Here is a 27,444-nt window from a genome sequence, read left to right on the forward strand (position 1 = left end):
GACAAGGCCCAGAAAGGTAGTAAGGACACTGATAAAATAGTCCATGTGACATCAATGGTTTAGCCGTAGTTTAACCTCAAAGAGCACATAAGTGTAGTGGAAGGCGCTTTGGATAAAAACATCCACAAATTGACCACTTACTCTGATCTCTTTCTGGTTCAGTCCACTGTGTCCGAAATGGAGGAAGACGGTGTCATCTACACTGTGGTGGTGAAACAAGCACATGGCTCCCCTGCCGCTCCCCACGTGAGTCCATTTTCCAGAGTGTCGTTTAGTCCTGTGCATTCCAGAAAATTTTCCTGATGCCTACACCCGTCTCCCGTCTCCTCCCAGTCCACAGCATCCCGTTCTCAGCACGTCAAAGCAGGGACAGAAGAAAAGCTGGTCCTCCATCTCCTCCATTCCTTCTCCATGGGCGACTCCTCCTTCATCTCTATCTTCCTCTCCACGTATCGCTCCTTCACCTCCACCCAGAGAGTGCTGGACATCCTGACAGACAGGTAAAGCACATGTAGACTGATAAAGTCATTGTTTTTTAGAAATCAAATACTTATGACACATTTGCAATGATTTTGTTGGCGATATCAAATTCAGCAACATGTAAACAAAATTAGAGCATGTAATAAGAGCATATTGACCCCTAATTTCATTATAAATTATTTTCTAGGTTGGAAAATCCTCCTGGGGAGAGCAAAAGTAACACACGTCAAATGTTCAACAAGTATGTACTACTATAGATACACATCAAGCTATAAATAGAATTTATTAATAGCCTGTTGTGTCTTTTACGCTGCATTGTGGAGTATTTATTCACATTTGTGTTCAGGGCGGTGTGTACGGTGTTCACCACATGGCTGAGTGACTATCCCGAGGATTTCCGCTCTCTGAACAATCCCTCCTGCCTGCTGCGTCTGGCCCCCCTTCTTCCCACAGACACCTCGGGCGCAGAAATCAAAGGCCGACTGCTGAGAATCGCAGAGGAGCTGAGTGAAAAAACCCTGCTGTCTGGATCACTCTCAGGTCAGGATATTTCTCCCTCTGACAAAGGATAGATTTAACAGTTTTTTGTATGCTTGTGACAGACGGTGCAGGTTATTCTATCAGGGCGTCTGCACAACCACCTGAACCACCTGGCACTAGAACATGAATTTTGTACCTTAATATTTCTTTTTGGTGATAGGAATGTCACTAAATGAAGTTCGGGGGTTCTGAAATTCAGAAAAGAAAATGCAATGGTTGTTAGCCAACATCAGCAAATGTCTCTAAGCTTTTCCTTATCATTTTTAGATTCTACTTACTTTTGTTTATGCCACAGTAATTTTAGCATCAAATTATATATATTTTTTTACATCCAGGGTTCCCACCCTCACGAAAAACCTGGAAATCGTGGAATTTTGAAATTTGTATTGAAAAGTCATGGAAATTAGTACAATCTTTGGGAAAGTCAGGGAAATTTCTGTAGACAATATCAGTCTAATATTTTTCAGCAGCTGGAAATTGCTCTATAAAATGATTTTTAAAAGCTTTACCCCTTAATCATGAGAGACATGAGAAGTATATGAAAATTCATTGGTTTGTACACTGAGATTTTACATTATGTTACAAGCTCATAAAACAGTTGCTATAAACTCAGTTTTATCAAAATGTTGAGGTCTGTAAGATTTCTAAATATTTCTGAAATAAGTATTTTATATGGAAGCCTGTTTCTGTCACTGAATAAAAAAAAAAAAAAAAGGTAATTGTGACTTTTTAATCACACAATTTCACAGATTCACAGTTTCATAATTGTGAGATATAAACCCACAATTGTGAGAAATAATGTCATAATTGAGAGATACAAACTTGCAATTCTGACTTTTTTTTTCCTCACAAACACAAATTTGTATCTCGCAATTCTGACTTTTTTCATGCGATTGCAAGTTTTAATCTTGCCATTCTGACTTTTTTTTTCAGAACTGTGAGAAATTCGCAGTTTGTATCTTGCAATTCTGACTTTATAACTTGTTATTCTGACTTTTTAACTCAAAATTGTGAGTTTATATCTTTTTCTCAGAATTGTGACATATAAACCTGCAATTGCGAGAAATAAAGTCTTGGAAATAAAGTTTTTTTTATGAGAAAAAAAGTTTATATCTCGAAATTCTAACATTTTTCAGAATTGCAGCCTTATTTTTCGCAATTGCAAGTTTATATCATGCAATTCTGTCCTTATAGCTTGCAACTGTGAATTTATATTCATTCAATTCATGCAATTCTGGGAAAAAAAAGTCAGAATTGCCAGATGTAAACTTGCAATTGCAAGAAAAAAAGTCAGAACTGCGAGAAAAAAATCACAATTACCTTTTTTTATTTTTTATACAGTTTAACTCAGAATTGTGTAAGCTTATATCTCACAATTCTGACTTTTTTCCCAAGAATCATGAGATATAAACCAACAATTGCAAGTTATAAAGTCAAAATTGTAAGATATAAACTCAGTTTTGAGTTATAAAGATAACAAGATAAAAAGGGGAAAAAAACCTGATATGTTCTCATGACTTTTTGACTTTTTATCTCACAACTGTGACGTAACTCACAATTGTGTTAAAATTACAAGATATAAACTCGCAGTTCTCGAAATTCTGACTTTGTTTCTCAGAACTGCAGCTTTATTTTTCGCAATTGCGAGTTTATATGATGCAATTATGAGTTTATAACTCACAACTGTGAATTTATATCATGCAATTCTAAGGAAAAAAAGTCAGAATTGAGAGATAAAGTCGCAATTAACTTTTTATTATTATTATTATTATTATTATTATTATTATTTATTCAGTGGGGGAAACAGGCTTCCATATTTTTTTGTTTACCAAAAGTACAGTAAAAAACTTAAAATATTTAAAATATATAAAAAATGTAAAATAACTGTTTTCTATTCAGAAATCATTCTAACATGCTGATTTACTCAAACATTTCTTATTAATATCAGAGCTGAAAACAGTTGCATTGGTTCTGTGGAAACTATGACACATTTCTTCAGAATTCTTTCATGAACAGGAAGTTCAAATAAACAAATCTTTTGTAACAATGTAAAAGTCTTTCCTGTAACTTTAGATCATTTTAACACATCTTTGCTGAATAAAAGTTAATTTCTTATTTAAAAAAAAAATCGTACTGACTCCAAATCCTTTTTTGATTCACAAACACTTAACAAGCATTCATTTTAAACTCTGGTTCCCATTTAGACATAGCAGTACTTTGTGTTTATAATGTACCTTGCCTATTTCTACATACTGATGTATTGATGTCCTACAGACCCTACCAAAGGTCTGACATCCCCTCCTGATCCCTCGGACTTTGATGCCACCAGCATCCTGGGCTTTCCATCCAGCGTAATCGCAGAGCAGCTTACCAGGATCGAGACAGTGAGTTTGATCACACTGCTCACAAATGCTACCTTTACATCTATAAAAAAAGACCAGCGATTATTTTGAAACTTGAAATGTAAAATGAGTGACAGTTTACCTCACTCATTAAAGTCTGTGAACATCACCTTAATCAAAATGCTTTTGTTTTGCCTCAAGGATCTGTTTCTGAAGCTGGTTCCATATCACTGTCTGGGGTCTCTGTGGTCTCAGAGAGATAAGAAGGGCAAGGAAGGAGCGTGCTGGTCCGTCAGAGCCACTATCAAGCAGTTCAATCGCTTAGCAAACGCCGTCACGGCCTCGTGCTTGTGGAACACGAGTCTGAAGAGCCAACAGAGAGCGAGACTGCTGGAGAAATGGATCAGTGTCGCAGAGGTCAGAGCAGTTTCACTATGAATGATGTCATCCATCAGGATAAAGGACTCACGTGAGCGTGTGGTTTGTTTTCCAAACAGGCCTGCAGAAGCAGGAAGAACTTCTCCTCGCTGTACGCCATTCTGTCAGCGCTGCAGAGTAACCCCATTCACAGGCTGAGAAAGACTTGGCAGGAGACAGACAGGTCTGGGTTTACTTAGACAGCTGCTCGTTGATGCGTTACAGGAACATAATTTAAGTCAATATTTACTTGTGGGGCAGTACAACTTGCCTTGTAGATTTTGCTTCAGTATGGCAAAAATATTTTCATATTTATGATATTTCATATTTATGTATTAAATATATTTTTAAAAATACAAAAATGAAAAAAAAATCCTATCAACTTTGTATTAAAAATACAAAAATGGGTTAAAGTAATATTGTAATATTGAAAATTAATACATTATTGCTAAATATACGTAATGATAAATATACATCTTTATTTAAATTAATTAATGTATTATTTTTCTTATAAGTTCATTCAAGTGCATTAATCATAATGATACTGATATATTCAAATTTGAAATATATTTTAAAATAAAAGACTAATATAATATTAATATAAGACCAAATGTCTTTTTAAAAAATACTTTAGTATCTGAAGATTTAAACAATTTTCTGTTTGAATGTATATGTTATTTGAAATATTATTTGGTCAGAATTATTATTTATTTATTTATTTATTTTTTGCTGTATAAGAATCACAGTACTTTTACATTCTTATCGATATTTGTAGTGATTGACTAATTGATATAAAAAAAAAATGGGTTAAAATATTGCTAATATTTATCTAATGTAATATTGAAAATTAATATATTAATGCTAAATATACATAATGATAAATATACATCTTTATTTCAATTATTTAATTTATTATTTTTCTTATTTTTCTTATTTTTATAAATTAGTGTATTAATCATAATAATACAGATATATTCAGATTTGAAATATATTTTAAAATAAAAGACTAATATAATATTAATTTAAGAAAAATGGAATTATGAAAAAAAATATTTTAGCGTCTGAAGATTTAAACAATTTTCTTTTTGAATATATGTATTATTTCAAATATTATTTGGTCAGAATTATTTATTTATTTATTTATTTATTTATTTATTTTCTGTATAAGATTATAAAAGAATCACAGTACTTTTATATTCTTATCAACTTTTTTATTGATTGATTGTCTGATTAAAATATGTGAATATTAACATAAAATACTGACAATTACCATATTAATGCTAAATATACAAAATGCTAGATATACATCTTTATTTAAATTATTTCATTTATTATCTTATATTTATAAATTGTCTTTATATTTATAAGTTATTATTTTATTATTATCATTTAAAAATATATTTGAAAATAAAACAAGATTAATATAATGTTAATATAAGATAAATGTCTTTTTAAAAATATTTAACAAATTATTTTTAAAGGACTTTTACAATATTATCAACTTTTGTATTGATTGATTGATTGAGTAAAAATACAAAAATGATTTAAAATATATTGCAAATATATATTCATTGTAATATTGAAAATGAATATATTAGTGCTAAATATACATTTTTATTTAAAATCATGTATTATTTTTCTTATATTTATAAATTAATATATTGTTTTACATAAGTTTATTTATATTATTTCATTTATTATATTTCTCAATTTTACTTTTTTTTATTTTCAGTATAAATATATCAATATTGTCCAAAATATAATTAAAAAAAACATTTTGCATGAACCAAAAAATGCATTTTAGAATTAAATGTGTTTTTTGCCCCTTTTGAACAGTAGATTAAAAAATATATGTTAGCATTTGAAGCATTTGTATTTAATCTGGAATATTCCTTAAAATTAAATATCCAATTTTCATTGAAATGTAAAAAATGATGCATGTTATATAAAAATGTAATATTATTTTTAACAATAGCAGTGCAGAATAACCTAAAGTCCTTCCTCTGCTCCGACAGAGAAGCTGTGAGGAGATACGAGGAGCTGTCTGACATCTTCTCAGAGAAAGACAACTACTCCCAGAGCCGCGAGCTCCTCAAAGAGGTCAGTCACACTACGACACAAAGCGGCCAATTCACACTGGCCTTCACTAATGCTATTAGAGAGCATGCCGATGCATTGATGGGAAAATATCAGGCCAATCGATGTTCTCTGGCTCTGAGTGTAAAATGCTCATTGGATGTGCTTCATCACTGTAGAGCTCTGCATCAATTCAGCACGGCCTGAAGGAAGGAACTAATAACATGAACAGAATGAGTAATATCAGAATCAGTCATGCAAAAACACAGCCTCACACTGTAAACTTCTTGTGTAATTCATTATCTACTGCTGTTCTTAAAGGAACAGCTCACATAAAAATGAAAAATCTGTCATTATTTACTCATTCTGCTGTCATTATGCTGTGGAACACAGAAGAATTTAAGTTCGAAAAAGGACAAAACAAACAAACAAAACAAAACAAGAAATCATGATAATTCCTCTCCGCTGCAGCTCTGAAATCACATTCAGATTTAAAAACGACCACAACATGGCAAAATTCCCTACGTCATATACAGAGACATTTTACAAACAAAGGAACTGAACTGAATTATTGTGCTCTGAATTGAATTAAGTTTCCTGTAATGAAAGCACTTTCATTTTACAGGAAGGGACATCCAAATTTTCAAACCTTGACACTAAAATCAACAACAGGAGATTTACAGGGGTAAGCATCCATGAATAAATATATTTTAAATACATTAAATTTTATAATATATTTATGATATATTAATACAGAAACAGAAATATTACAGCTATACAGCTAATATATATATATATATATATATATATACATACATATATATACTATCATTCAAAAGTTTAGGCTCAGTATGATATTTAATGTTTTTTTTTTTTAAATCTCTTATGCTCATCAAGGCTGCAAGGCTGTGAATAAACATAATAAATATTTAACATTACCAAATTATATAAAACATGTATTATATTAATACAGAAATATACATATTATTATAAATATAATACTACTACTACTACTAATAATAATAATAAGATATACATTATATATTATAGTATATATTTACACACACGTATGATGATGATGATAATGCTTTTTAAATTAATCGCCTTATGCTCATCAAAGCTACATTTATGTGAATAAAAATACAGTAAAACTGTAATATTGTGTAAATATTACAATTTAAAAATTTACCACCACTTTTTATCAATTTAACAAATATTAACAAATTATATAATATATTTATTATATATTAATACAGAAATATAAATATTACTATAAATATAATACTAATAATAATGTATTATATATGTAATAAATATGTAAAAATTGTCATATCATGGAAATATTACAATTTAAAATTTACTACCACTTTTTCAAAATCAATTTAACATATCTTTGCTGAATATTTTTTTTTTTAATTACTAACCTTAAACTTTTACAACAAAAGACTTCTATTTTGAATAAATGCTTCTTTTTTTTTTTGGAAAAAAAAAAAAAAGTTTTTCCTGAAAAAAGTATCACAGTTTCCAAAAATATCAAGCAGCAAAAATGTTTTCAACATTGATAATAAATCAGCATATTAGAATGATTTCTGAAGAATCATGTGACACTGAAGACTGGAGTAATGATGCTGAAAATGAGCATCATTACTCCAGCCTTGCATTACAGGAATAAAATCAGCCTTGCATTACAGGAATAAATTATATTTTAAAATATATTTAAATAAAAAATGGGTATTTTAAATGACAAAAATATGAGTATTTTATTGTATTTTTTATCAAATAAATGCAGCCTTGATGAGCTTGAGACTTCTTTCAAAAACATAAAAAAAACCTTACCCCAAACTGGTAGTATGTGTATATATATATCAAAAACTATGCATGTATTTATGACAGTGTAATGCAGTGTTTATAATCTTTGACGTATCTGAATGCTTTATTTCTTTTTGTAGTCGTGCGCTCAGGGCACTGTGCCGTACCTGGGCATCTTCCTCCGAGATCTCACCATGCTGGACACTGCAGTCAAAGACAGATTAGAGGTGATGTAGAGTTCACAGCATGCCAGAACTAACACGATTAACAGAGCTAAAAAAAAAATAAAAAGAGACGAAACAGACAGTATCGACACATCCAGCTGTGAAGTATAAAAATAGCAGTGGTTTCACAATGTTTGTCAAAGCTCATCTGACAGAAGCGAAACGTGTCAAAACTAAACTAAAAGTCAGTGTTGCATTGTAATGTAAACCAAAATGTACTCTTGTCTCTTACAGAATGGCTTTATCAACTTCGATAAAAGGCGACGGGTGAGTTTATGGTGATTAGGCATAAATTCTTGAATGTCATTCTTTTAAGTTGCAAAAAAAAGGATTAACATCACATCCTCTTGATTTCAGGAGTTTGAAGTCATCGCTCAAATTCGCCTCCTTCAGTCCTCGTGTAAAAACAGCATATTCAGAACAGATGAGTCGTTCGTTCAGTGGTATCACAGTGTACCTACTCTTCGTGAAGAGGAAAGGTCAGTGACATTTCTTAAACTCTATTCTAAACATCTCAGATACGCACTCATTGGCTATATAATAAGATTCACGTTTTTCAATAGCTACAAGCTGTCCAATCAGATTGAAGCACCGGGCGAGCCGAGTCCTGGTCGTGGCCTGAACCCTACGGTGATCATCACACAGTGTCCAGAGTAAGAAAAACACTGTCACTGTCTAACAACACAGGCTCATGAAAATACGTGCCTCTATATACATTTCTGCAACACCGTAATTACATACCTTGCTAAAACAGATAGTTCCGGTTCTTGATTCTGATTGGTTGAGCCATGTTCGAAGATGTTGTAAATTACTCTACAAACATACACTTTTGTTTACGTCTGTGTGTTGCTTGGCAACCACTTTGTTGCAACCACAACCGTTTTTGAGGAACTACATTGTTTGGCGGATGAATAATGTTGTTATTAATATCATTAGGGTTTACAGTGAATTAATAACAGCTAAGGAGGTTATAGGCACTCCACTCTGCATCATGCCTAAAAATACAAATTCACTAGCTGTTATTAAAGCAATAAGCCTCAAGAAGCCGTGGTTTACAGTGAATTTATAACAGCTAAGGGGAGTTGTTAGGCACGACGTGAAGCTGTTATAAATTCACTGTAAACCACGGCTTCACAGGGCTTATTGCTTTTATAAAACGGTTATTCCATATACATAGTAAGGTTTCACAAAATAGAGCAAATGTAATGAGTGTAATGATATAAATAAAAACCATATTCTTCCACCAAACAATGTAGTTCCTCAGAAACAGTTATGGTTGCAACAAAGTGGTTACCAAGCAACACACAAAAGTAAACAAAGGTGTATGTTTGTAGAGTAATTTACAACAGCTTTGAATGCAGCTCAACCAAGCAGAATCAAGGACTAAAATAAATAAACCATGGCTTCTTGGGGCTTATTGCTTTATTCTACAGCATTTATTAATTTTAGCTAATGTGTATTTAAGCATTTACTAATGCATTATTAAACTCTGTGTTTGTTAACATTAGCTAATGCACTGTGAACTAACATGAACAAACACTGAATAACTGTATTTTTATGAACATTAACAGAGATTATTAAATAGTGTAATAAATGTATTGTTCATTGTTTGTTCATGTTAGTTAACACATTAACTAAAATAACAAGTGTTACCTTATTGTAAAGTGTTACCAATATTTCAATAAAACTTTATTCTGTCTCAGGCAGGGTTATTATTGTAATCTAAAACGAGAATTATTAAATCTTTTTTGCTTACTGAAATAAAATAATATATACACATTAGACAAAAAAAAAAATTAAGCACTACAATTGTTGTAAATAATATAAATAAACACTAAAAATGAATTAAAACTGAAATAAAAATGAATGAAACCTAAATAGTAATAGTAAAAAAAGATAAAGCACGTAACTGTAAAATGTAACTAAAATTAAAATTAAAACTGCAAGTATAAAATTAAAACATAATGTACAATATTAAAAAAAACACCATAATAGTATGTAAAGAATAAATAACACTTTTTTAAGTTTATCTTATTTTATCATTATGGTGTTTATTAATATTTTACATTAGATTTTAGTTTTATACTTGCATACTTTTAATTTAAATTTTAGTTACATTTTACAGTTATGTGCTTTATTTATTTATTTATTTTAGGTTTCATTTATTTTTATTTTTATTTTTAGTGTTTATTTATATTATTTCCAACAATTTTAGTGCTTCAACAAAATGAAAATTAGATTTTTTTTTTTTGTCAAACATTTATATTTACATTAGATTTTAGTTTTATACTTTAACTAAAATCTAATGTACAATATTAATAAAATACCATATTGATAAACTAAGATCAACTTATCTAAAAAATGCATATGAGCTTTAACTTTAATAGTGATATGCATTTTTTAGATAAGTTTAAAGAACATTATTTTCTTTTAATTTCTTTTTTGATTACATTTTGCAATAAGGTGTCATTTGGTAACATTAGTTAATAAATTAACTAACATGAATGAACAACGAACAATACATTTATCAGACTATTTATTAATCTTTGTTAATGTTAGTTAACAAAAATGGTTGTTGTTAGTTCATGTTAGTTCACAGTGCATTAACTAATGTTAAACACAACTTGTGATTTTAATAATGCATTAGTAAATGCTAAAATGAACTAAGATTAATAAATGCTGTAGAAGCATTGTTCATTCTTAGTTCATGTTAACGAATGTAGTTAACTAATGTTAACTAATGAACCTTATTGTAAAGTGTTATCATTTTTTTATAGTACTGCTGTGATTTAGCATCAGAAAAAAATGAACCCTGGTTACTATAGTAACCCATTCATTTCCTATGGGGACAACAAATGTGTCTGTGTTAGTGTCTAGTGGCTAGCTTTTAACAAGTTGAAATCTTGAAACAGACAAATTTGCACCCAAAATACAGTAGAGTTTGACTGGATGCACAGGCATTGCCAAAGAATAGGGATGAATTTCATGTTCTAAATACGATAATGTTATTATTATTTGCATTCAGCATAGTTTTCTCTCTGCTGAACAGACTTGCGACACATTTTTGGGTCACGACTCACAGGCTAAGAAACACTACTATATAGTATGAGATGCATTGCTCTTATTTTGCGAATCCTGGGCTCAATTTTTCAGCGATTCAAATGACAATCTTCCTGACGGCTATGCTGAGGATCAGCCTCAGTCCTTGACATGCACACACAGATGTTTCTTTCATGAGCTCTTAAGCACAGTAATACTGCTTGAGCTGAATGAAATGAAGTTTTAAAGCAGGACAAAGACACACTTATCGTCTGCAGTTAGCGTGTGACTTCAAAGCAACCGCTGCTGCTGGTTTCGAGTTTTGTATTTATACTCTAGGTTACAGTCTATTCAGAAAAAATCAATGTCATAAGCAGCAAATGGCAAAGAGCCTCCAGTTTGTGACAAGATCATTCTGTTCTCTCGTTACAGTGCTCTCTCAGCTGTGGCAAATACGACAGTGGATGCTGATGGGATGTTTGACTTCCCGTCTCCTGTCAATCACCTGCTCTCCAAGCTTTACAAGGTAAGGGCGAATAAAGAGCTTTATTTCGATTACATTGCAGTAATGGGTCTTTAAAAGCCCCGCTGTTATCAGCAACTTTGAGAGATTTATTATTTGAGAGCTCACACAGGATCATTATACCATTTTAAAGCTTTTTCAAATTGAACAATGCCATGATTTTATTATGAGACACATTTCACATGAAAATTCACACTACCAGATAAAAGTTTGGACACATTTGACCACATTATATTTGGACTACATTTTGTCTACTAGTATTTTCTTGTAAACAGTACTGGTTTATTTACACCTGAAAACAACTGTATCATCGCCTGGCCAATTATCGGCGCCGATATTAAGTATGGTTATCAGTTTCGGACATTTTCGAAGCCAATTTGCCGATAAAATAATTAAAAAAACATTTAAAGAAAGTGTTTGTTAGAGCCCTTGTTATTCTTAATTTTGTCATTAATTTTAATTTTTACACTAGATATATATATATATATATATCGGTTCAAATATTGGTTATCAGTCGATGTGATCTGTAATTATCGGTATCAACAACAGCCCTGAAAAACACACTACATATACATATATATATATATATATATATATATATATATATATATATATATATACACACACACACACACAATAAAAAAGAATCTGCAATTAAAATTGAATTATACATGACATTTCGAAGTAAAAAGACTGAAATAGTATTTTTTTTGTAAACAGTTCTGTTTTATTTATACCTGAAAAAACAGTATCATTGCCTGGCTGATTATCAGCACCAATATTAAGCATTTTTATGGTTATTGGTATCTGTCATTTTCAAAACCGATTTGTCAATAAAATCATTTAAAAGCATATAAAGAACATTTTTGTCAGAGACCTTGTTTTTCTTAATTTTGACATCCATTTAAATTTTTACACCAGACATATGTATGTATAGGTCGGTTAAAATATCGGTTATCAGTCTACTTGATCTGCAATAATCGGTGTCGACATCGGCCCTGAAAAACACATATAAATGATTACATATTGTCTGCTTATGATTTTTTTTAAATAAAAAAATGAAAAAACATTTATTTTTTAATGGATGAACTAACATACTTCATGTTATTTCATAGATTTGATTACTCTAAAATGTAGACCATTAATAAAGATTGTATACAATGTAAAAATATTCTTTAAAGTTGTAAATAACAGATTAGAGCATTTTTTTTTTTTTTTACAGAAAAATACTATTTTCGTCCTTCTACTTCAAATTTTAAGTTTATTCAATGTGTTATTTGCTGTTTCCTAGTAATTTATTAATAAATTTACAAGCAGTTAAAAGAAAATTGTTTCAACAAATTTTTAGTGTAGGAATTCCTTAAAAACAACTTTCACTCAGAAATTGCTTGTTTTCTGCAAAGAATAATAAAGAAACTGCAATTAATATTTAATTATACATGAAAATTTAAAGTATAAAAACCGAAATAGTATTTTCTTGTAAACAGAACTGTTTTATTTACACCTGAAAAATCAGGTGTCCTACTTAGTATTTTTAATAGGGCTTTTTTATTTTATACAAGGGGTTGACTGATTTTCAGCCTGGCTGATTATCGGTACTGATGTTAAGTATTTTTATGGTTATCGGTATCGGTTATTTTCAAAACCAAATTTTTTTTTTTTTAGGAATTTGTGTGAGCAAACATGAGATTTAATTTCAAAACAGATGAAATAACCCACAGAAAGATTATGTAACTGCTATTTTTTTCTTGAACTATTCATAAGAATATTGTCATAATCACCTCTATTTCAGCATGTGAAATCCCCTTCCGTTTCCTGTCTGGATGTTGATTCATCACCACCGCCCAATGATGCCACACCCTCTGTTTTGACTACACCCACTACAGCTGTCAAATCACATCGACGCTCCGTCTCCTGTGGCAACAACCCAACCAATAACAAACCAGAGGCGGGGCCTGATATGAGAATCGTCAGGATAAGAATGGATTTGCACGACGGCAACTTATACAGAAGCATTCTGGTAGTCTAGCAAACACAAATGTCTTAAAATTTTCAAATGAAAGTAAAAACCCCAACACACTATTGTGCTCTAAAACCGCTGTATTTCAGAGCACCAGTCCAGTATTACATCAGACAATCTTTGGCATTTCATGTCAGCTCCTGTTTAATATGAATGCAGTCGCTTCTTTGTTCTAATGTATACTTTCTTTTCTCTGCTGCCTCAGGTCACCAGTAATGATAAAACACCCACTGTAATCAGTTCTGCATTAGAGAAGCACAACCAGAATGCTCAAGAAGCCTCCAAATACGAGCTGATCCAACTGCTGCCGGAGGGAAAAGGTGATAGCACATTTTTCATGTCATACAGTGCTGTACATTTTTTGAAAACACATCATAAAATGAGAAAACATTACTCTGGGCATAAGTATAGGACATAGTGCCATTAATGAACTTGTTCATATCAAAACAGGCAGCTGTCAGTCAAATAAAACAATTAAATAAAATCTGAATGATTATGCACACTACTGTTCAGCAAGGACACCTTAAATTGATCAAAAGTGACAGTAAAGACATTTGTAATGTTACAAAACATTTCGATTTTTAATAAATGATGTTCTTTTGAACTTTCTGTTCATCAAAGACTGTTTTTGACATTGATAATAATAAATGTTTCTTTAGAATGATTTCTGAAGGATCATGTGACACTGAAGAGTAATGATGCTAAAAATTTAGCTTTGCATCACAGGAATAAATTACATTTTTTAATATATTCAAATAGACTAACAGTTATTTTAAATTGTAATAATACTACTGTACTTTTTTACAGTATATTTTTTTCCAAAAAATATATTTGACCCCAAACTTTTGAACAGTACTGTGTATATATACACAGTACATACAGTATATATATGTAAAATATGTAAAAAATTAAAAAAAATAAAATAATAAATGTTAAATTACATTACAATATATATATATATATATATATATATATATATATATATATATATATATAAACGTATTTACTTATATTTTAATTTAACATTTATTTTATTTTTTAATTATTTACATATTTGACCCAAAACTTTTGAGCAGTAGTGTGTGTGTATATATATATATATATATATACACACACACACACTACTATATATATATATATATATATGTGTGTGTGTGTGTATTAAACGTATTTACTTATTTTTTTACTTATTTTAATTTAACATTTATTATTTATTTTGAATTATTTATTTATAGAAATATATTTAAAAAATAATAAAAGTTTTAACAAAATTATTTTAGCTGATTAAGAAAATAAACACACCTTTTAATTGTTTTCTGAGTATTTCTTCATCTTTTTTTTTCTACCCCCACAGAGTTAATAATACCTCCCACAGGAAACGTCTTCTATGCCATGTCTTCAGCTAGCGTCGACTTCCTGTTAAGGAGAAGAGGAGGAAATACACCAACAGGGTCTCCGACTCTTGGAAATGAAACCAGCGCAACCTTTCCACGAATCAAAGCCAAGGGCAGAAGACTAGTCCGGACACTATTTTAACGTAAAAACAGGATATTCACGTCCAAGTACTTTCAAAAGACACAAAATGTTTCATTCAGAGCTCTGTGACGTAACTGTGTAAAACTGGCTCATTTTCATAAGTCCTAATATTAGTAATTTGAGTGAAAGCTTGGTTGAAATGGCTCTAAAATGTTAGTTACTGTTAAACGTTGCACTATTTTTGCATTTCATAAATCCGTAATGAATTTCAAGACAGAATCACGTACCTTTTGCTGATACCAGCATTTCTAGTACTTCTCCCCCGTCTACCTCTAAAGCTAGCCGGCTATTGGTTACAGAATATTAGTCAAGAATCTGCATTATTGATGAACATCAAATGGAGATGGAGCAGCTAAAAGATCCCAGCATAATAAAATAAACACTTACAGAAGGTACTTACACCTGTCTAACATTTCAATACACTGAGCTGTTCTGTGTGGGCAAAAAGCTACTGAAAAACACCCACCTATCTGAAGACGAGTCGCTAGAAACCACTGCCGCTCTCCAAAGTCCTTACCAAGTATGCATACTGATAGTTGCTTATTGCGCGCTTTATGTTTAAATATTTATATGAAATTAATTATGGTTATGGTTATATCGAGACACTGATCCAAAACCTAGTGTAAAGTTTGCGTAAAGGCAGCAAAGTAATTAAAACAGATCCTCAAAAGTGACAGATTTGAAACATTAGACATTGGCAGCAACTCATAGGCCATAAATGGGAAACTTTACAATTGATTTCAATACAGTCTGGGGTCAGTAAGGTTTTTTTTCAAAAGAAATTAATCCGTTTATATAGCAGTGTTATTATAGTTAACTAAAACTAAATCTGAAACTAAAATTAAAACCAATTAAAAAAAATACAAAATTAAAATTTTTTCATTAAAAAACTGAATTTAATAAAAAACAAAAAAGGAAATATATATATATATATATATATATATATATATATACACATATTATATATAAACCCGCAACATTTTTTTATTTTATTTAAAATGAATGCAAATTATAACCATATATAAAAAAGTAAAAATGACAAAACAACAAATTTACTAAAATTACTAAACTATTAAAATTAAAATGAAAACTGAAAATATAAAAATTAAATATTACTAAAATGTAATATTAATTTAAAAACAATTACAGTATCTCAGTGAAACTAAAATAACACTGCTATTCAGTATAGATGCATGAAATTGATCAAAAGTGATTATAAGCACATTTATAATGTTACAAAAGATTTATTTTTCATTATTTAAACTTTCTATTCATCAGAGAAACCTGAAAAAGTATCATGGTTTCCACAAAAATATTAAGCAGCACAACTGTTAATAATAATAATAATAATAATAATTAAAATATTAATTATTGCATTTTAAAATATATTACAGTTGAAATCAGCTATTCTGAATTGTAAAAATAGTGCCTTTTTTAATCAAATAAATGCAAAACATCAAAAAAATCTCACTGACTCCAAACTTTTGAATGGCAATGTATATACAGTAGCACAAAAATATTGGGTTAAACAGTAAATTTTGGATTTTACCTATTTGGTATTATATACCCAACTGCATGCAAAATATGCATGCACAGAAATAGGCCAAAAGAAAACATCTAAGGCATAATCATCCAGCCTATTTTTAGTACAGGATTTGAGTGTGTAGCACATACGATGCCTTAAAGTGCTGCCTATGCAGGCATTTCACTAGGTTTTGGGACAGAGCCGATAGTGTGTTGAACTGCAGGTCTCCAGTTCTGGCTGTTCTCCGATACCAAATCGACTCCTTTAACACAAAAATGCAAAAAAGCTGTGCCTGGGACATTATTTTTGTTTTGTACTGATAAAAGCGTAACGCTACGATCATCAAGAGTAGAAAACAACACTGTCATTCGTACCCTAATGAACCTTGCGCTCTCTTACTCGTATGCTGTTGAAGTCTCTGTGGGAACTGAGGCATGCGAGAGCTCACAGCAAGGAAGAGGGGTTCATTACACTTCAGTCTTTAGTTATGTTCGGAATAGCATACTATCATACTATGCTTACATATAGTATGCAAATGTGCAGTATACAACAGAGTTTTTATTTTTCTAAGATAAGAATTGGATGCCACATGCAATGTGATGCCGTCATGTGACAACAAATGTAGCATACTACTGTTGAGATCTTGGAAAAATGGCTGTATACACTGAGTAAGTAGTAAGCTAGTATTCCATTCCGGTCATTTGTTTTTGGTCACTTGTTTGTTAAAGTGCCTTATTATCAGGTGCTCTCGTGTGATTGTTGTTCTGGTGTGTTGCGCAGTGAAAAGCATGTTGCAGCTTCAGTCCTGTATCGTCAGATCTGTATTCTGACACCTTTATGCACTACATACCTCCTATTCTTGTAATAAACTTTAATTTTGATACAACTGACAGCTTTCAGACCCAATTCATGCCTTTGAGATTTCATTGCATTTACCTGTGAAAATCAATTACTGTATAAATGAAACGTCACATCTTTTAAAGGAGAAGTCCACTTCCAAAACAACAATTTACAAATAATTTACTCACCCCCTTGTCATCCAAGATGTTCATGTCTGAAATTATGGTTTTTGAGAAAAGCATTTCAGGATTTTTCTTCATATAATGGACTTCACTGGTGCCCAGATTTTGAACTTCCAAAATGTAGTTTAAATGCAGCTTCAAAGGGCTCTAAATGATCCCAGCCGAGGAAGAAGGGTCTTATCTAGAGAAACGATGTTTTTTTTTTTTTCGAAAAAGAAAAATTTGTATACTTTTTAAGCACAAAAGCTGGTGTAGCACAGGGTCTGGGATGCACGTTCACGACGCTACGGATTAATGATGGGTCGTTCTTGAACTATTCGTTCATTTTGAATTGAACTTCCAAAATTAGGTTAAATGCAGCTTTAAAGGGCTCTAAATGATCCCAGCCAAGGAAGAAGGGTCTTATCTAGCAAAACAATCAGCCATTTTTTTTCAGAAAATAAAAATGTGTATACTTTTTTAAGCACAAAAGCTGGTGTAGCACAGGTTCTGGCATGCGCGTTTACAACGTACTATTGAATCATGTCAAAAGGTCACGCCGAACGTAGGCGGATCTACAGACCCAGTGTTTACAAAGCGAATGCGCAAAGATTAAGAAAGTGCAAGTAAATCAAACACTGTTTACAAACAAAAAGGTACAACGATGTTGGACGATTCTGAAGTTTTGTCTTGTTTGTAGTGTGATCAACATTTGTGTAAGCAGTAGATGTGTTAGGGAAGTAACACGTAACATTTTAATTATATTTTGCTAAAATGAACGAGTCAGTAAAATGATCCGAACTTCCCATCACTACTACGAATCACGTCGAAGTTCATCGTCTGTGTACTCCGGCTCAAAAAGGTAGAGTATGACGAAAAACTCCATCTTACTTTCTCCTACAACTTCAGAATCGTCCGACATCGTTGTACCTTTTTGTTTGTAAACATCGTTTGACTTACTTGCACTTTCTTAGTGTTCGCGCGTTTGCTTTGTAAACACTGGGTCTGTAGATCCACCTACGTTCCACGTGACCTTTCGACGTGACTCTATAGTACATAAACGCGCATCCCAGAGCCTGTGCTACACGAGCTTTAGTGCTTAAAAAGTATACACATTTTTATTTTCCAAAAAAAAATCCTCGGCTGGGATCGTTTAGAGCCCTTTGAAGCTGCATTTAAACTACATTTAGGAAGTTCAAAATCGGGGCACCATAGCAGTCCATTATATGGAGAAAAATCCTGAAATGCTTTCCTCAAAAAACATAATTTCTTCACGACTGAAGACAGAAAGACATGAACATCCTGGTTGACAATTGTTGTTCTGGAAGTGAACTTCTCCTTTAAGGATTGCTTAAAATAATTTTGTAAAGACTGGCTGAAAGGTACCACAGTAATATAATTTTTTGTACATAAACAGTGGCCTGTTTAGGTTGGCATTAGAGAGACAAAGCATTGTGTGTGTGATTGCAGTCAAGAGAAATGATCGCTGTCTGATTGCTTAAGCACTTTTATCCCTCCTACACCAATGCGAACACCTAAGTGCTGATTATTAGCAGCTGCGTTGGTGTAGAAAAGAGCTTTACAAGGCTCCTGGGATGATGGTGTTGTCAGTGTTGTGGCTAGCTGGTTTATTAGTGTACTGCTCATTTATTTTAATAATCAAAAATATGTAATTATTACACTGTTAAAATATTGTTTTTTGAAGTTCTGCAGATTATTCTAAACTATTTGTAAAGAAGTTATATACAAGAAAATACTATTTGTTTTTCTACATAAAAATTATAATCTACATGTTAAAAGTGTTTTTTGTTTCTTTGTATTTTTTTTTTAACTTTTTTATCAAACATTATATAATTTATAAAATATTAAAATAATATGAGTATATATATATTATATATAATTTCATAAAATATTTTGTTGTTGTTTTTTTAAACACAAACAACTAACACATTAAATTCAATGTAAAAATTTTAAAGTAGAAAAGCTGAAATGGTGTTCTCATAGTGTTCTCTTGTAAGATTTAAAAATCTTACAAGATTGGAAAAAATAATTAAAAATTGCAATTAAAAATGTACAAAGAAACAACTAGCACATTAAATTAAATATGAAATTTTGAAAAAAAAAAAAAAAAAAAAAAAAAAAAAAAAACTGAAATAGTATTTTCTTGTCAAATAAACCCCAATAATCTTACAACTTCTTTACAAGTAGAATATTTTTTACATTTTTTAAGAAAAATAAATAAATAAATAATATCATTATTACACTGTTTTTTTAGGTTGTGAAGTTTACTCTAATCTATCTGTAAAGAAGCCAATATGTCATTTATTTTATAAAAAAAATACAATTTAAATTCAAACAAATCTGTGTGCATATATTATATGTAATTTCATAAAATATTTAATGTTTTATTTTTCTTTTTTTTTTAAATTACAAAATATTTGACAAATTTTTAAAGTATTTTCATGTAAAATACACTCCAATAATCTTGCAACTTTGTTACAAGAATTTTTTTAAATAAAAAAAGCATGAAAAATTTAATATTTAAAAATGTAAACATGAAAAAAGCAACAATTGAAAATTATATAAATTATATAAATGATAATAATAATATAAATAATAACAAAATAACAAAAATGACAAAAATACAAAAAAAAAACTCTTAAAAATAAAAACTGCTTAAAAATATTAATAAAACCATATAACATTAAAAACTAGTATATATATATATATATATATATATATATATATATATATGAAAAATTTGAATGGTAGTTTATACTGTACATATTACTATTTTTATTATTTATACTAATCACCCATTTTCTTTGTTTTAATGTACTAAAGTTGTAGCATATTCGTTAATTTAGGTCTCTTTTTGAGCTCACTAGTGGATGCTTTACCCACCCTGAGTTATTAAGCATCTTTTGCTGTACCCCTGAATTTGTGAAAAGCTAAAGCAGAAAAAAAATGTAATTACAGACACATAAAGTGCTTTTATTCTCCTCAATGTAATACAGCAACAAAAGCTGAGGGATTAAAAACATCTCCAATATACACATCCCAGGCTAATTCCCATAATGCACTTGTGACTTCTCAAGGTTTAAGGTAATGTGTGTAATTTCTGTGCCACTAAAAACACCAAATTGCAACGTTGCCTCAAGTTTGAGGTTTGGCTAATAACAGAAGTTTTTTTGCCATACAGTTTAATGCTGCAGAACTTACAAACTTCACCTTGTAACACTCTTTATTTTAAAAAAAATGATGTAATCATAGCACAAGAAAACATTTATATTTATAAACACATTTTTAAAAAAATAAAGCTGTACCGTATTAAAATCAAATTTCTAACCGGTTATTATACAAGAGATGAATTTAAGATTTTAATCATAAATGTACAGTCCTGTTGCATTTGCATTTAAATTAATCACCTCACATATTAATTCCATAAAATTGCTACATACAATAAAAAAAGCATTTGACCTCATAATCATACCTGTTTGACACCTACATAGGCAGTCCTCCTGCATGACCCTGATTTTGTTGTTCTTTCTCCTGTATCCCGCTTCATCTGTGATACCATGCAGCTTTTTCACACGTCTGCACTCCTCCATCGCAGGTTTCGCACTGCAGGGCAGCCGAGCGATAGGCCTTCCACACCACAGCATCCTGGTGGCACACCGTACCCCCGCCTCTCTTCTCCTCTGCCTCGTCCCGGTTGATATCTCCTACGCAGACCCAGCCACCAGACGTCCCACTTCCAGCGCTGCTGCTGTCGGGACTGACGGCCCACTTCGAGTGGTCCTCTGTAGACTTGAACGTGATGCCCTGGCTTGGGGAAATGAGATCTATGTTGAGGACTTTCCAGCTTGGAGAGCAGTCAGAGGGTAGGACGCCCGTGGAGCGACGCCAGAACTGAACCAGCAGGTCGGACTGTAGCGTAGGGGCAACCCAGGAGTGATACAGGCCTGATTATGAAAAAAAAACAGTGAAAAAGTTGCATCATAAGAGTCCAATATGTCAATCCAGTACATATTTGCATAGAAAAATGAATAAACAACAGTGCAAAGGGATGAAAGAACATGAACCTCAACATGACCAGAACATATTTGTTTAACAAAAAGAGGTAAATGTTCAAATCTTGATCGTTTAACACATTTGACTGACTGGCATTAGAGTGTCAACATCACATCAGTATGAAAAATGAGTCTTACCATTGGCAAATGATGCACCTTTTGCAAAGCTAATGAACTCTGTTCCAGCCAGGGAGAGGAGTGAGATACTGCGATTGGATGGGGGGGGGGAGGAAGTGTTGTCCCATCTGCCCAGTGTGTGTTTACAGAGCTGAGCCATAGCAGGTACAGCAGCGGCCAATGAAGCAGGGATGCTGCAGTCGTATATGTGGGGCTGATTGATTTTCAACTGCTCACCTTTGGAAAGTATATGGCAAAGAAATCAATTACATACACACACACACATATATAAGTATTTATTGAAATTATTGTTGTTAAAATATTATTACTTTATATTTAGATTATTTTTTCAAAATATGGAAATACATCACAGAGACAATGAAACCAAATTAAACTACAATATAATAATAATAATAATCAGTATTTGTATTATTGTTGCTGCAGTTTTTATAATTATTATTACTGTTAATATTATTATTTTACAACAACAATAATAATAGCAAAGTTTTCTTATTGCTATTATATATATATATATATATATATATATATATATATATATATATTATAATTATTTTTTATTTTTATGCTTTCAAAATATGGTAATAAATTAGATTATATAAAATTACACTACAATACCAAAAGAAAAACAAACAGAAGATAATAAAAAAAATTAAAACATTATTATTGTTATTATTTATTATGGTGATCTATTTTAGGCTGATTACATATATATATATATATATATATATATATATATATTCATATTTATATCAAAAAATTACTTGAGTGTAATTATTGTTGTTAAAAATGTTGTTACAATTATTGTTATTGTTAAAATTATAAATATTGTTAATATTATTATTACTTTATATTTCTTTCCCATAATATGGAAACATATTACAGAGAAATGACTTACATTACATTGTATAAAAGTATAATACAACACCAAAAGAAAGACAAACATAAGATAATAAAAAAAAAGTAATAACAATAATAATAATAATAAATAAATTGCATTGTATGAAAATGTATTACATTACCATAAGAAAGATAAACCACAGAAGACAATATAATAATAATAATAATAATAATAAAATGTTGCTGTTACTGTTATTATTATTATTAGTAGTATCTAACTGTAGGCTGGTTATGGTATCCAAGCTAATAATAATAATTTAAAAATGTTTTGTTAAATGTTTTGTTGTTAATTACCATATCACCATATTATAATACGTTGCTTGAAACCATGTAAAGGGGTTTTTGTGTCTGAAACATCAAGCCTTGATTTATACAAACTTTTACAACCTTGTTTCTGGAGACACACCAACAATACAGATTCTGTATGTCTCCCTTATCTGACCCATTCATTTCAGGCCTTAGTTTTTTCACTGACAAGCTAATGAGTTCAATCAGGTAGGTTGGCGTTTGGTTAGGGAATAGTTCAAAATGTGTACTACCTCCAAAAACAGGATTAAGAAACACTAGCTTATTGCTTTATTACCATTAATGGAAAGTCTGATAATACTGTGATTTACAAACACAAAACTAAATGGACCTAAAGAGCAGCACAGTGAGAGGTGTTGTCACTATGGTTACTGTGTCAGACGGATTACTCTAACAGTCACTATGGCAACTGCATCCCATAAATGTTTTGTCTTTAGAAATTGCACATGAAAAGGTTAGGTGAGAAACATTTCAAGCAGCATCTCCAACATCAGACTCACTTTAAAACAAGCATATGAAAATGTAGATCATACTAACCTAGCTCACTTTAACACACCTAATTCATATTTAGTCACAAACTATAGCATTAAAAGCATAGTCCACCCAAAAATGCTAATTTTGTCATCATTTACTTACCCTCGAGTCATTCCAAACCTGTATGACTTTCTATCTTCCAAGGAACATAAGAGAAGATATTTTGAAGAATGTTGGAAAACAAACATTTTGTTTCCCATTGACTTCCATAATACTGACAGAAAATACAATGGAAGTCAATGGGAACCAAAACTGGTTACCAGCATTCTTCAAAATATCTTCTGTTATGTTCCGTGGACGAAAGACGTACAGGTTTGAAATGACATAAGGGTGGGCGTTTCAATTTTTTGGTGGACTATTCCTGTGTTTAGACTCGCTTAATGCAAAAAATCATATTTTAAACCATCAGTAATTTAATAAATGCATTGGAGTCATACCTATGGTCTGAAAGCGCTCGAAAGGATATGTGACACAGATAAAGTTCTGTCCGTTATTGATGCCAGAACTGGGGTATGAAAACTGTCCCTCTGATTTAGGAGGAGGGAAATGAGGTGTGCTGTGAACCAACCAGAAGCCCTGCTGTTTATCAAAGACAACAACTCCTGAAATAGAGAATAAGAGCATACATTAACACAACCCTCCAAAAATGTTTGCTTGTGTTCTATTATTAGCATTTTAAGCAGTTAACTGTGCTAAAACTGCACCTTTGGTGTGGCCACAAGACCTTGATGCATTTCCTGAAAGCTTCTGTTGTGGTGGCTGGTCATTATATGAGATGTATCCAACTTCACCACCCTGGAAGAAAGTTAAAGCTCAAAGCTTCTTCATAATAAACGTGACTGTATGAGATCAGATGCCTTGTGAGGAGCATGTGATCTAAAGCACGAGTTCCTTTTTATTATGAAATATGTATGTGCACGTAAAGCCATAAATAAAGCCAAAAATGCACTTTTGAGTTTCAGTTTGATCGTGCTGCATGTGTGCAAACAGCAAAACCTTGTTTGGTATCTGATTTTATATGTGATTCTACGTCTCAATAGATTTTGCATGGATTTATAATTAAACCTTGCAATGTAAATGCAAACTCAGTGTTTTTATACTTCTGCAAAACTGGCAAAATATGCAAACTACAGAACAGGACAAGCTGAGTAAGCTTCTCTAAAATCAGTGGGAAAATGAATAATAATGAAAGAAGAACAGAAGATGGTTTAAGCAAAACTTAATGTTTCATTTCATTTTAAATGTTATGTAAAAAGTGTGACCTGTACCTCATATAAAGGCCCTACTGTTCGACCAACAGCACTTTGACTGTCATTAACTAAAGTCTTCCCTTCTATCCATCCCTCAGTCTCTCCATCCATGAAAAGATACTTCAGCCCCTCCTGCACAGGCTCATGATGCAGATGTGGGAGCTTGTACAAGTAATACCTATAAGGAGAAACAGAAAACAGGGAAACACACACACAAAAAGATTTCTCAAAGTTGTAAATAAAACAAAGCTTATTGAAGTATGTTTTACAGGAAAGTACACCTTTTCAGTTTTTCTAATACAACTGTGTAAATGCAACGTCTTCTGGGAAATTGTTTCAAAGTTATTCCTACATTAAATATTTTCCAGTGTTTGTGTAAAACAATAAAAAAAAATCTATTTTTTTTTTATTTACTAACAAAATAATAACCCTATAATAAATCATATTGCATTTGTACTATAAGAATATTATATTATTAATATTAACACAAGTACTATTACATTAGGTAGCCATTTTTGTTTACTTTAATTGTTCTGTTGTGAATAAACAGGTTTAATTAATACAAGGTGATGAAACTGCATATTTAATAATAATAAAATAACTTAAATAATTAAAAATATATATTACAAGTCATTTTAGCTTAAGTACACTACAATATAAAAGTTTGGAGTCAGTTTTTTATTTATTTTTTATTTTTTTGTTAATGACTTATGGTCACCTAGACTGAATTTAGTTAATCAGTGAAATTTTAAAATATTATTAAAATTTGTCCTATCTGAATATATTTTAAAATTTAATTTATTCTTGTAATGCAAAGCTGAATTTTCTGCATTATTACTCTCGTCTTTAGTGGCACATGATCTTTCAAAATCATTCTGATATGCTGATTGCTGCTCAAGAAACATTTCTTTTTACTATTAATGTTAAAAACAATTGTGCTGCTTAATATTTTTGTGAAATCCTGTTTTGTATTAATTTTTGAGGATTCTTTGATGAATAGAAAAACTAAAGAACAGCATTTATTGCCAATAAATTTCTTTCTAACATTACAAATGTCCTTACTGTCACATCTTACCCCAAACTAGCGTACACTTGACACTGCTTGACATGTCATGTCAACTACTCATCATCCTTTTAAGTCATAGACATATATAACACTAGGACTTCAAGCAATAAAATATGGTATGAAAAATGAAGAATAAAACACATTTCCATGACAGTATGCAAAGATGAACTGCTGTATGTTTTGTGTTTTTATGTCTCTTAAAAATATACAAACCAATCTACAGGTTTCCCCTGATCATCATAGCATGAGATGGTGGAGGAAGCTTGTTTTGATGCATGAAGGAGGAGCAGAACATGAAGCAACATGATGGAAGTGAAAGAACCTGAAACAGAACAACATTCATTTGTCAGTCAGGGTAAATCAAATGTACAAATGCAATAACAAACCTTCTAAACATCACTTTTACTTGGTTACAAAACTGCACGTTATTAATCTGCATATTAACTAGGGCATAGTGGTTTATTGCATGTAATAGTTAGTCTTAATGTATGTGTTACATTGCTCATGGTCTCTCTCCTAACAAACAACATGATTGAATTACAAATAGCTAGTTATCATCGCTATACAAGTGCTGACATAAATCTTAATTTTACCTCAGCGGCTAAAAGGCGTGCTTCAGAGAGTGAAAAAGTTGATCGTGTCAGTCCATCAGAGAGCGAAACTTAATTCCTCATGTTGTCACATGCTGCACGTTCATTAGTTTCAAGTGTAGACAGAATAAGCGCATAGAATGGAATTTAGCTTTAATCGTAATGGGAGGGGATTGGTGACTGAGCATTGTTTTCTTTATTGGTCGGGTAACAATTATTTTATTATTCGAACTTTCCACTGCTTATCTTAAATGCAATGCTATTACAGTTTCGTGTATTTAACATTAATATTAATCTTGTATTTAATATTTTTCACACCTCTGGTAAGACAGCACACGGAGACGCTTACATGAGGTAACTGTTACTTTTCTCAACGTCTATCAGGACGAACCAATCAGAGTCGATTGTGGTGAGTTGCTCAGGTATTTTTAATAATAATTTTTTAGCTATTGCTGTGGCGGATTTTCGTTTGTATGCCAGATGCCAATCTTTGGAATTAATGTATTTGAAATATACAGATGTTTTACTGTACAATTGTCTTTAACGAAGAACTAAAATGTTCTGAGTTTTGAATGGCGGTCAATGGAGTTTTCTGTACCCTGAGCGCCATTGCGCCTCCTGAAGGAAAACAATGTTTTATTCACTGCTATACAAGTTTTTTTTTTTTTTTTTGCAATTATGTACATATTAATACAAATATATACATCTCACAACAGAAGTAGAAAAAGGGTATACAGAGAGAATAATAATAATAATAATAAAACACACACACACACAAAAGAACAATGTACATGAGTAAAAAGGATCTATGCCAGGGATAAAAGAAAAATTAAAATTAAAACATTTAATTAACCAAATTAAATTGACACAGTGCTTCATAAGTCTTTTTAGCTTCTCTGTTTCTAATATTTTGCAATGTAATACAATTTCTAATACAATTTCTTTAATAAAATGTTCTGAGCAAGTGACGTCTGTGGACATACAAAACATGTTGATATCGCGTCCGCCCGTCCAGGCCATGATCTGAACGTCCATTGACAGCCAGAATAAGTCGATTA

At 31.2% G+C, this 27,444-nt stretch overlaps 2 protein-coding genes across 4 annotated transcripts in view; one reads left to right on the forward strand and one right to left on the reverse strand.

Moving 5' to 3' along the window:
- rgl2 (ral guanine nucleotide dissociation stimulator-like 2) overlaps positions 1-17,417 on the forward strand; it is a 32,160-nt gene extending 14,743 nt beyond the window's left edge. For all 3 annotated transcript variants that reach the window (XM_051131247.1, XM_051131248.1, XM_051131249.1), the window contains 17 exons: positions 163-246; positions 334-500; positions 668-721; positions 827-1,020; positions 3,295-3,404; positions 3,564-3,779; positions 3,860-3,963; positions 5,795-5,879; positions 6,481-6,540; positions 7,805-7,891; positions 8,123-8,155; positions 8,246-8,367; positions 8,452-8,541; positions 11,360-11,453; positions 13,243-13,470; positions 13,676-13,790; positions 14,825-17,417. In XM_051131247.1, the coding sequence (XP_050987204.1) occupies positions 163-246; positions 334-500; positions 668-721; positions 827-1,020; positions 3,295-3,404; positions 3,564-3,779; positions 3,860-3,963; positions 5,795-5,879; positions 6,481-6,540; positions 7,805-7,891; positions 8,123-8,155; positions 8,246-8,367; positions 8,452-8,541; positions 11,360-11,453; positions 13,243-13,470; positions 13,676-13,790; positions 14,825-15,006 (2,025 nt within the window). In that variant the 3' untranslated portion in view covers positions 15,007-17,417. The remainder of the gene's footprint in view (positions 1-162; positions 247-333; positions 501-667; positions 722-826; positions 1,021-3,294; positions 3,405-3,563; positions 3,780-3,859; positions 3,964-5,794; positions 5,880-6,480; positions 6,541-7,804; positions 7,892-8,122; positions 8,156-8,245; positions 8,368-8,451; positions 8,542-11,359; positions 11,454-13,242; positions 13,471-13,675; positions 13,791-14,824) is intronic.
- A 3,085-nt stretch (positions 17,418-20,502) lies between these two features.
- Positions 20,503-26,519, reverse strand: dnase2 (deoxyribonuclease II, lysosomal). The gene is made up of 7 exons (XM_051131255.1): positions 26,390-26,519; positions 26,010-26,118; positions 24,749-24,908; positions 24,185-24,275; positions 23,918-24,082; positions 21,744-21,959; positions 20,503-21,497 (listed from the first exon to the last, which is right to left on the reverse strand). The coding sequence occupies exons 2-7, from the start codon at positions 26,099-26,101 to the stop codon at positions 21,097-21,099; spliced, it is 1,125 nt and encodes a 374-aa protein (XP_050987212.1). The 5' UTR covers positions 26,102-26,118; positions 26,390-26,519; the 3' UTR covers positions 20,503-21,096.
- Positions 26,520-27,444: the final 925 nt, after the last annotated feature.

This window comes from Labeo rohita, chromosome 16 (assembly GCF_022985175.1).
Source record: "Labeo rohita strain BAU-BD-2019 chromosome 16, IGBB_LRoh.1.0, whole genome shotgun sequence".
Classification (NCBI taxonomy): Eukaryota; Metazoa; Chordata; class Actinopteri; order Cypriniformes; family Cyprinidae; genus Labeo; species Labeo rohita.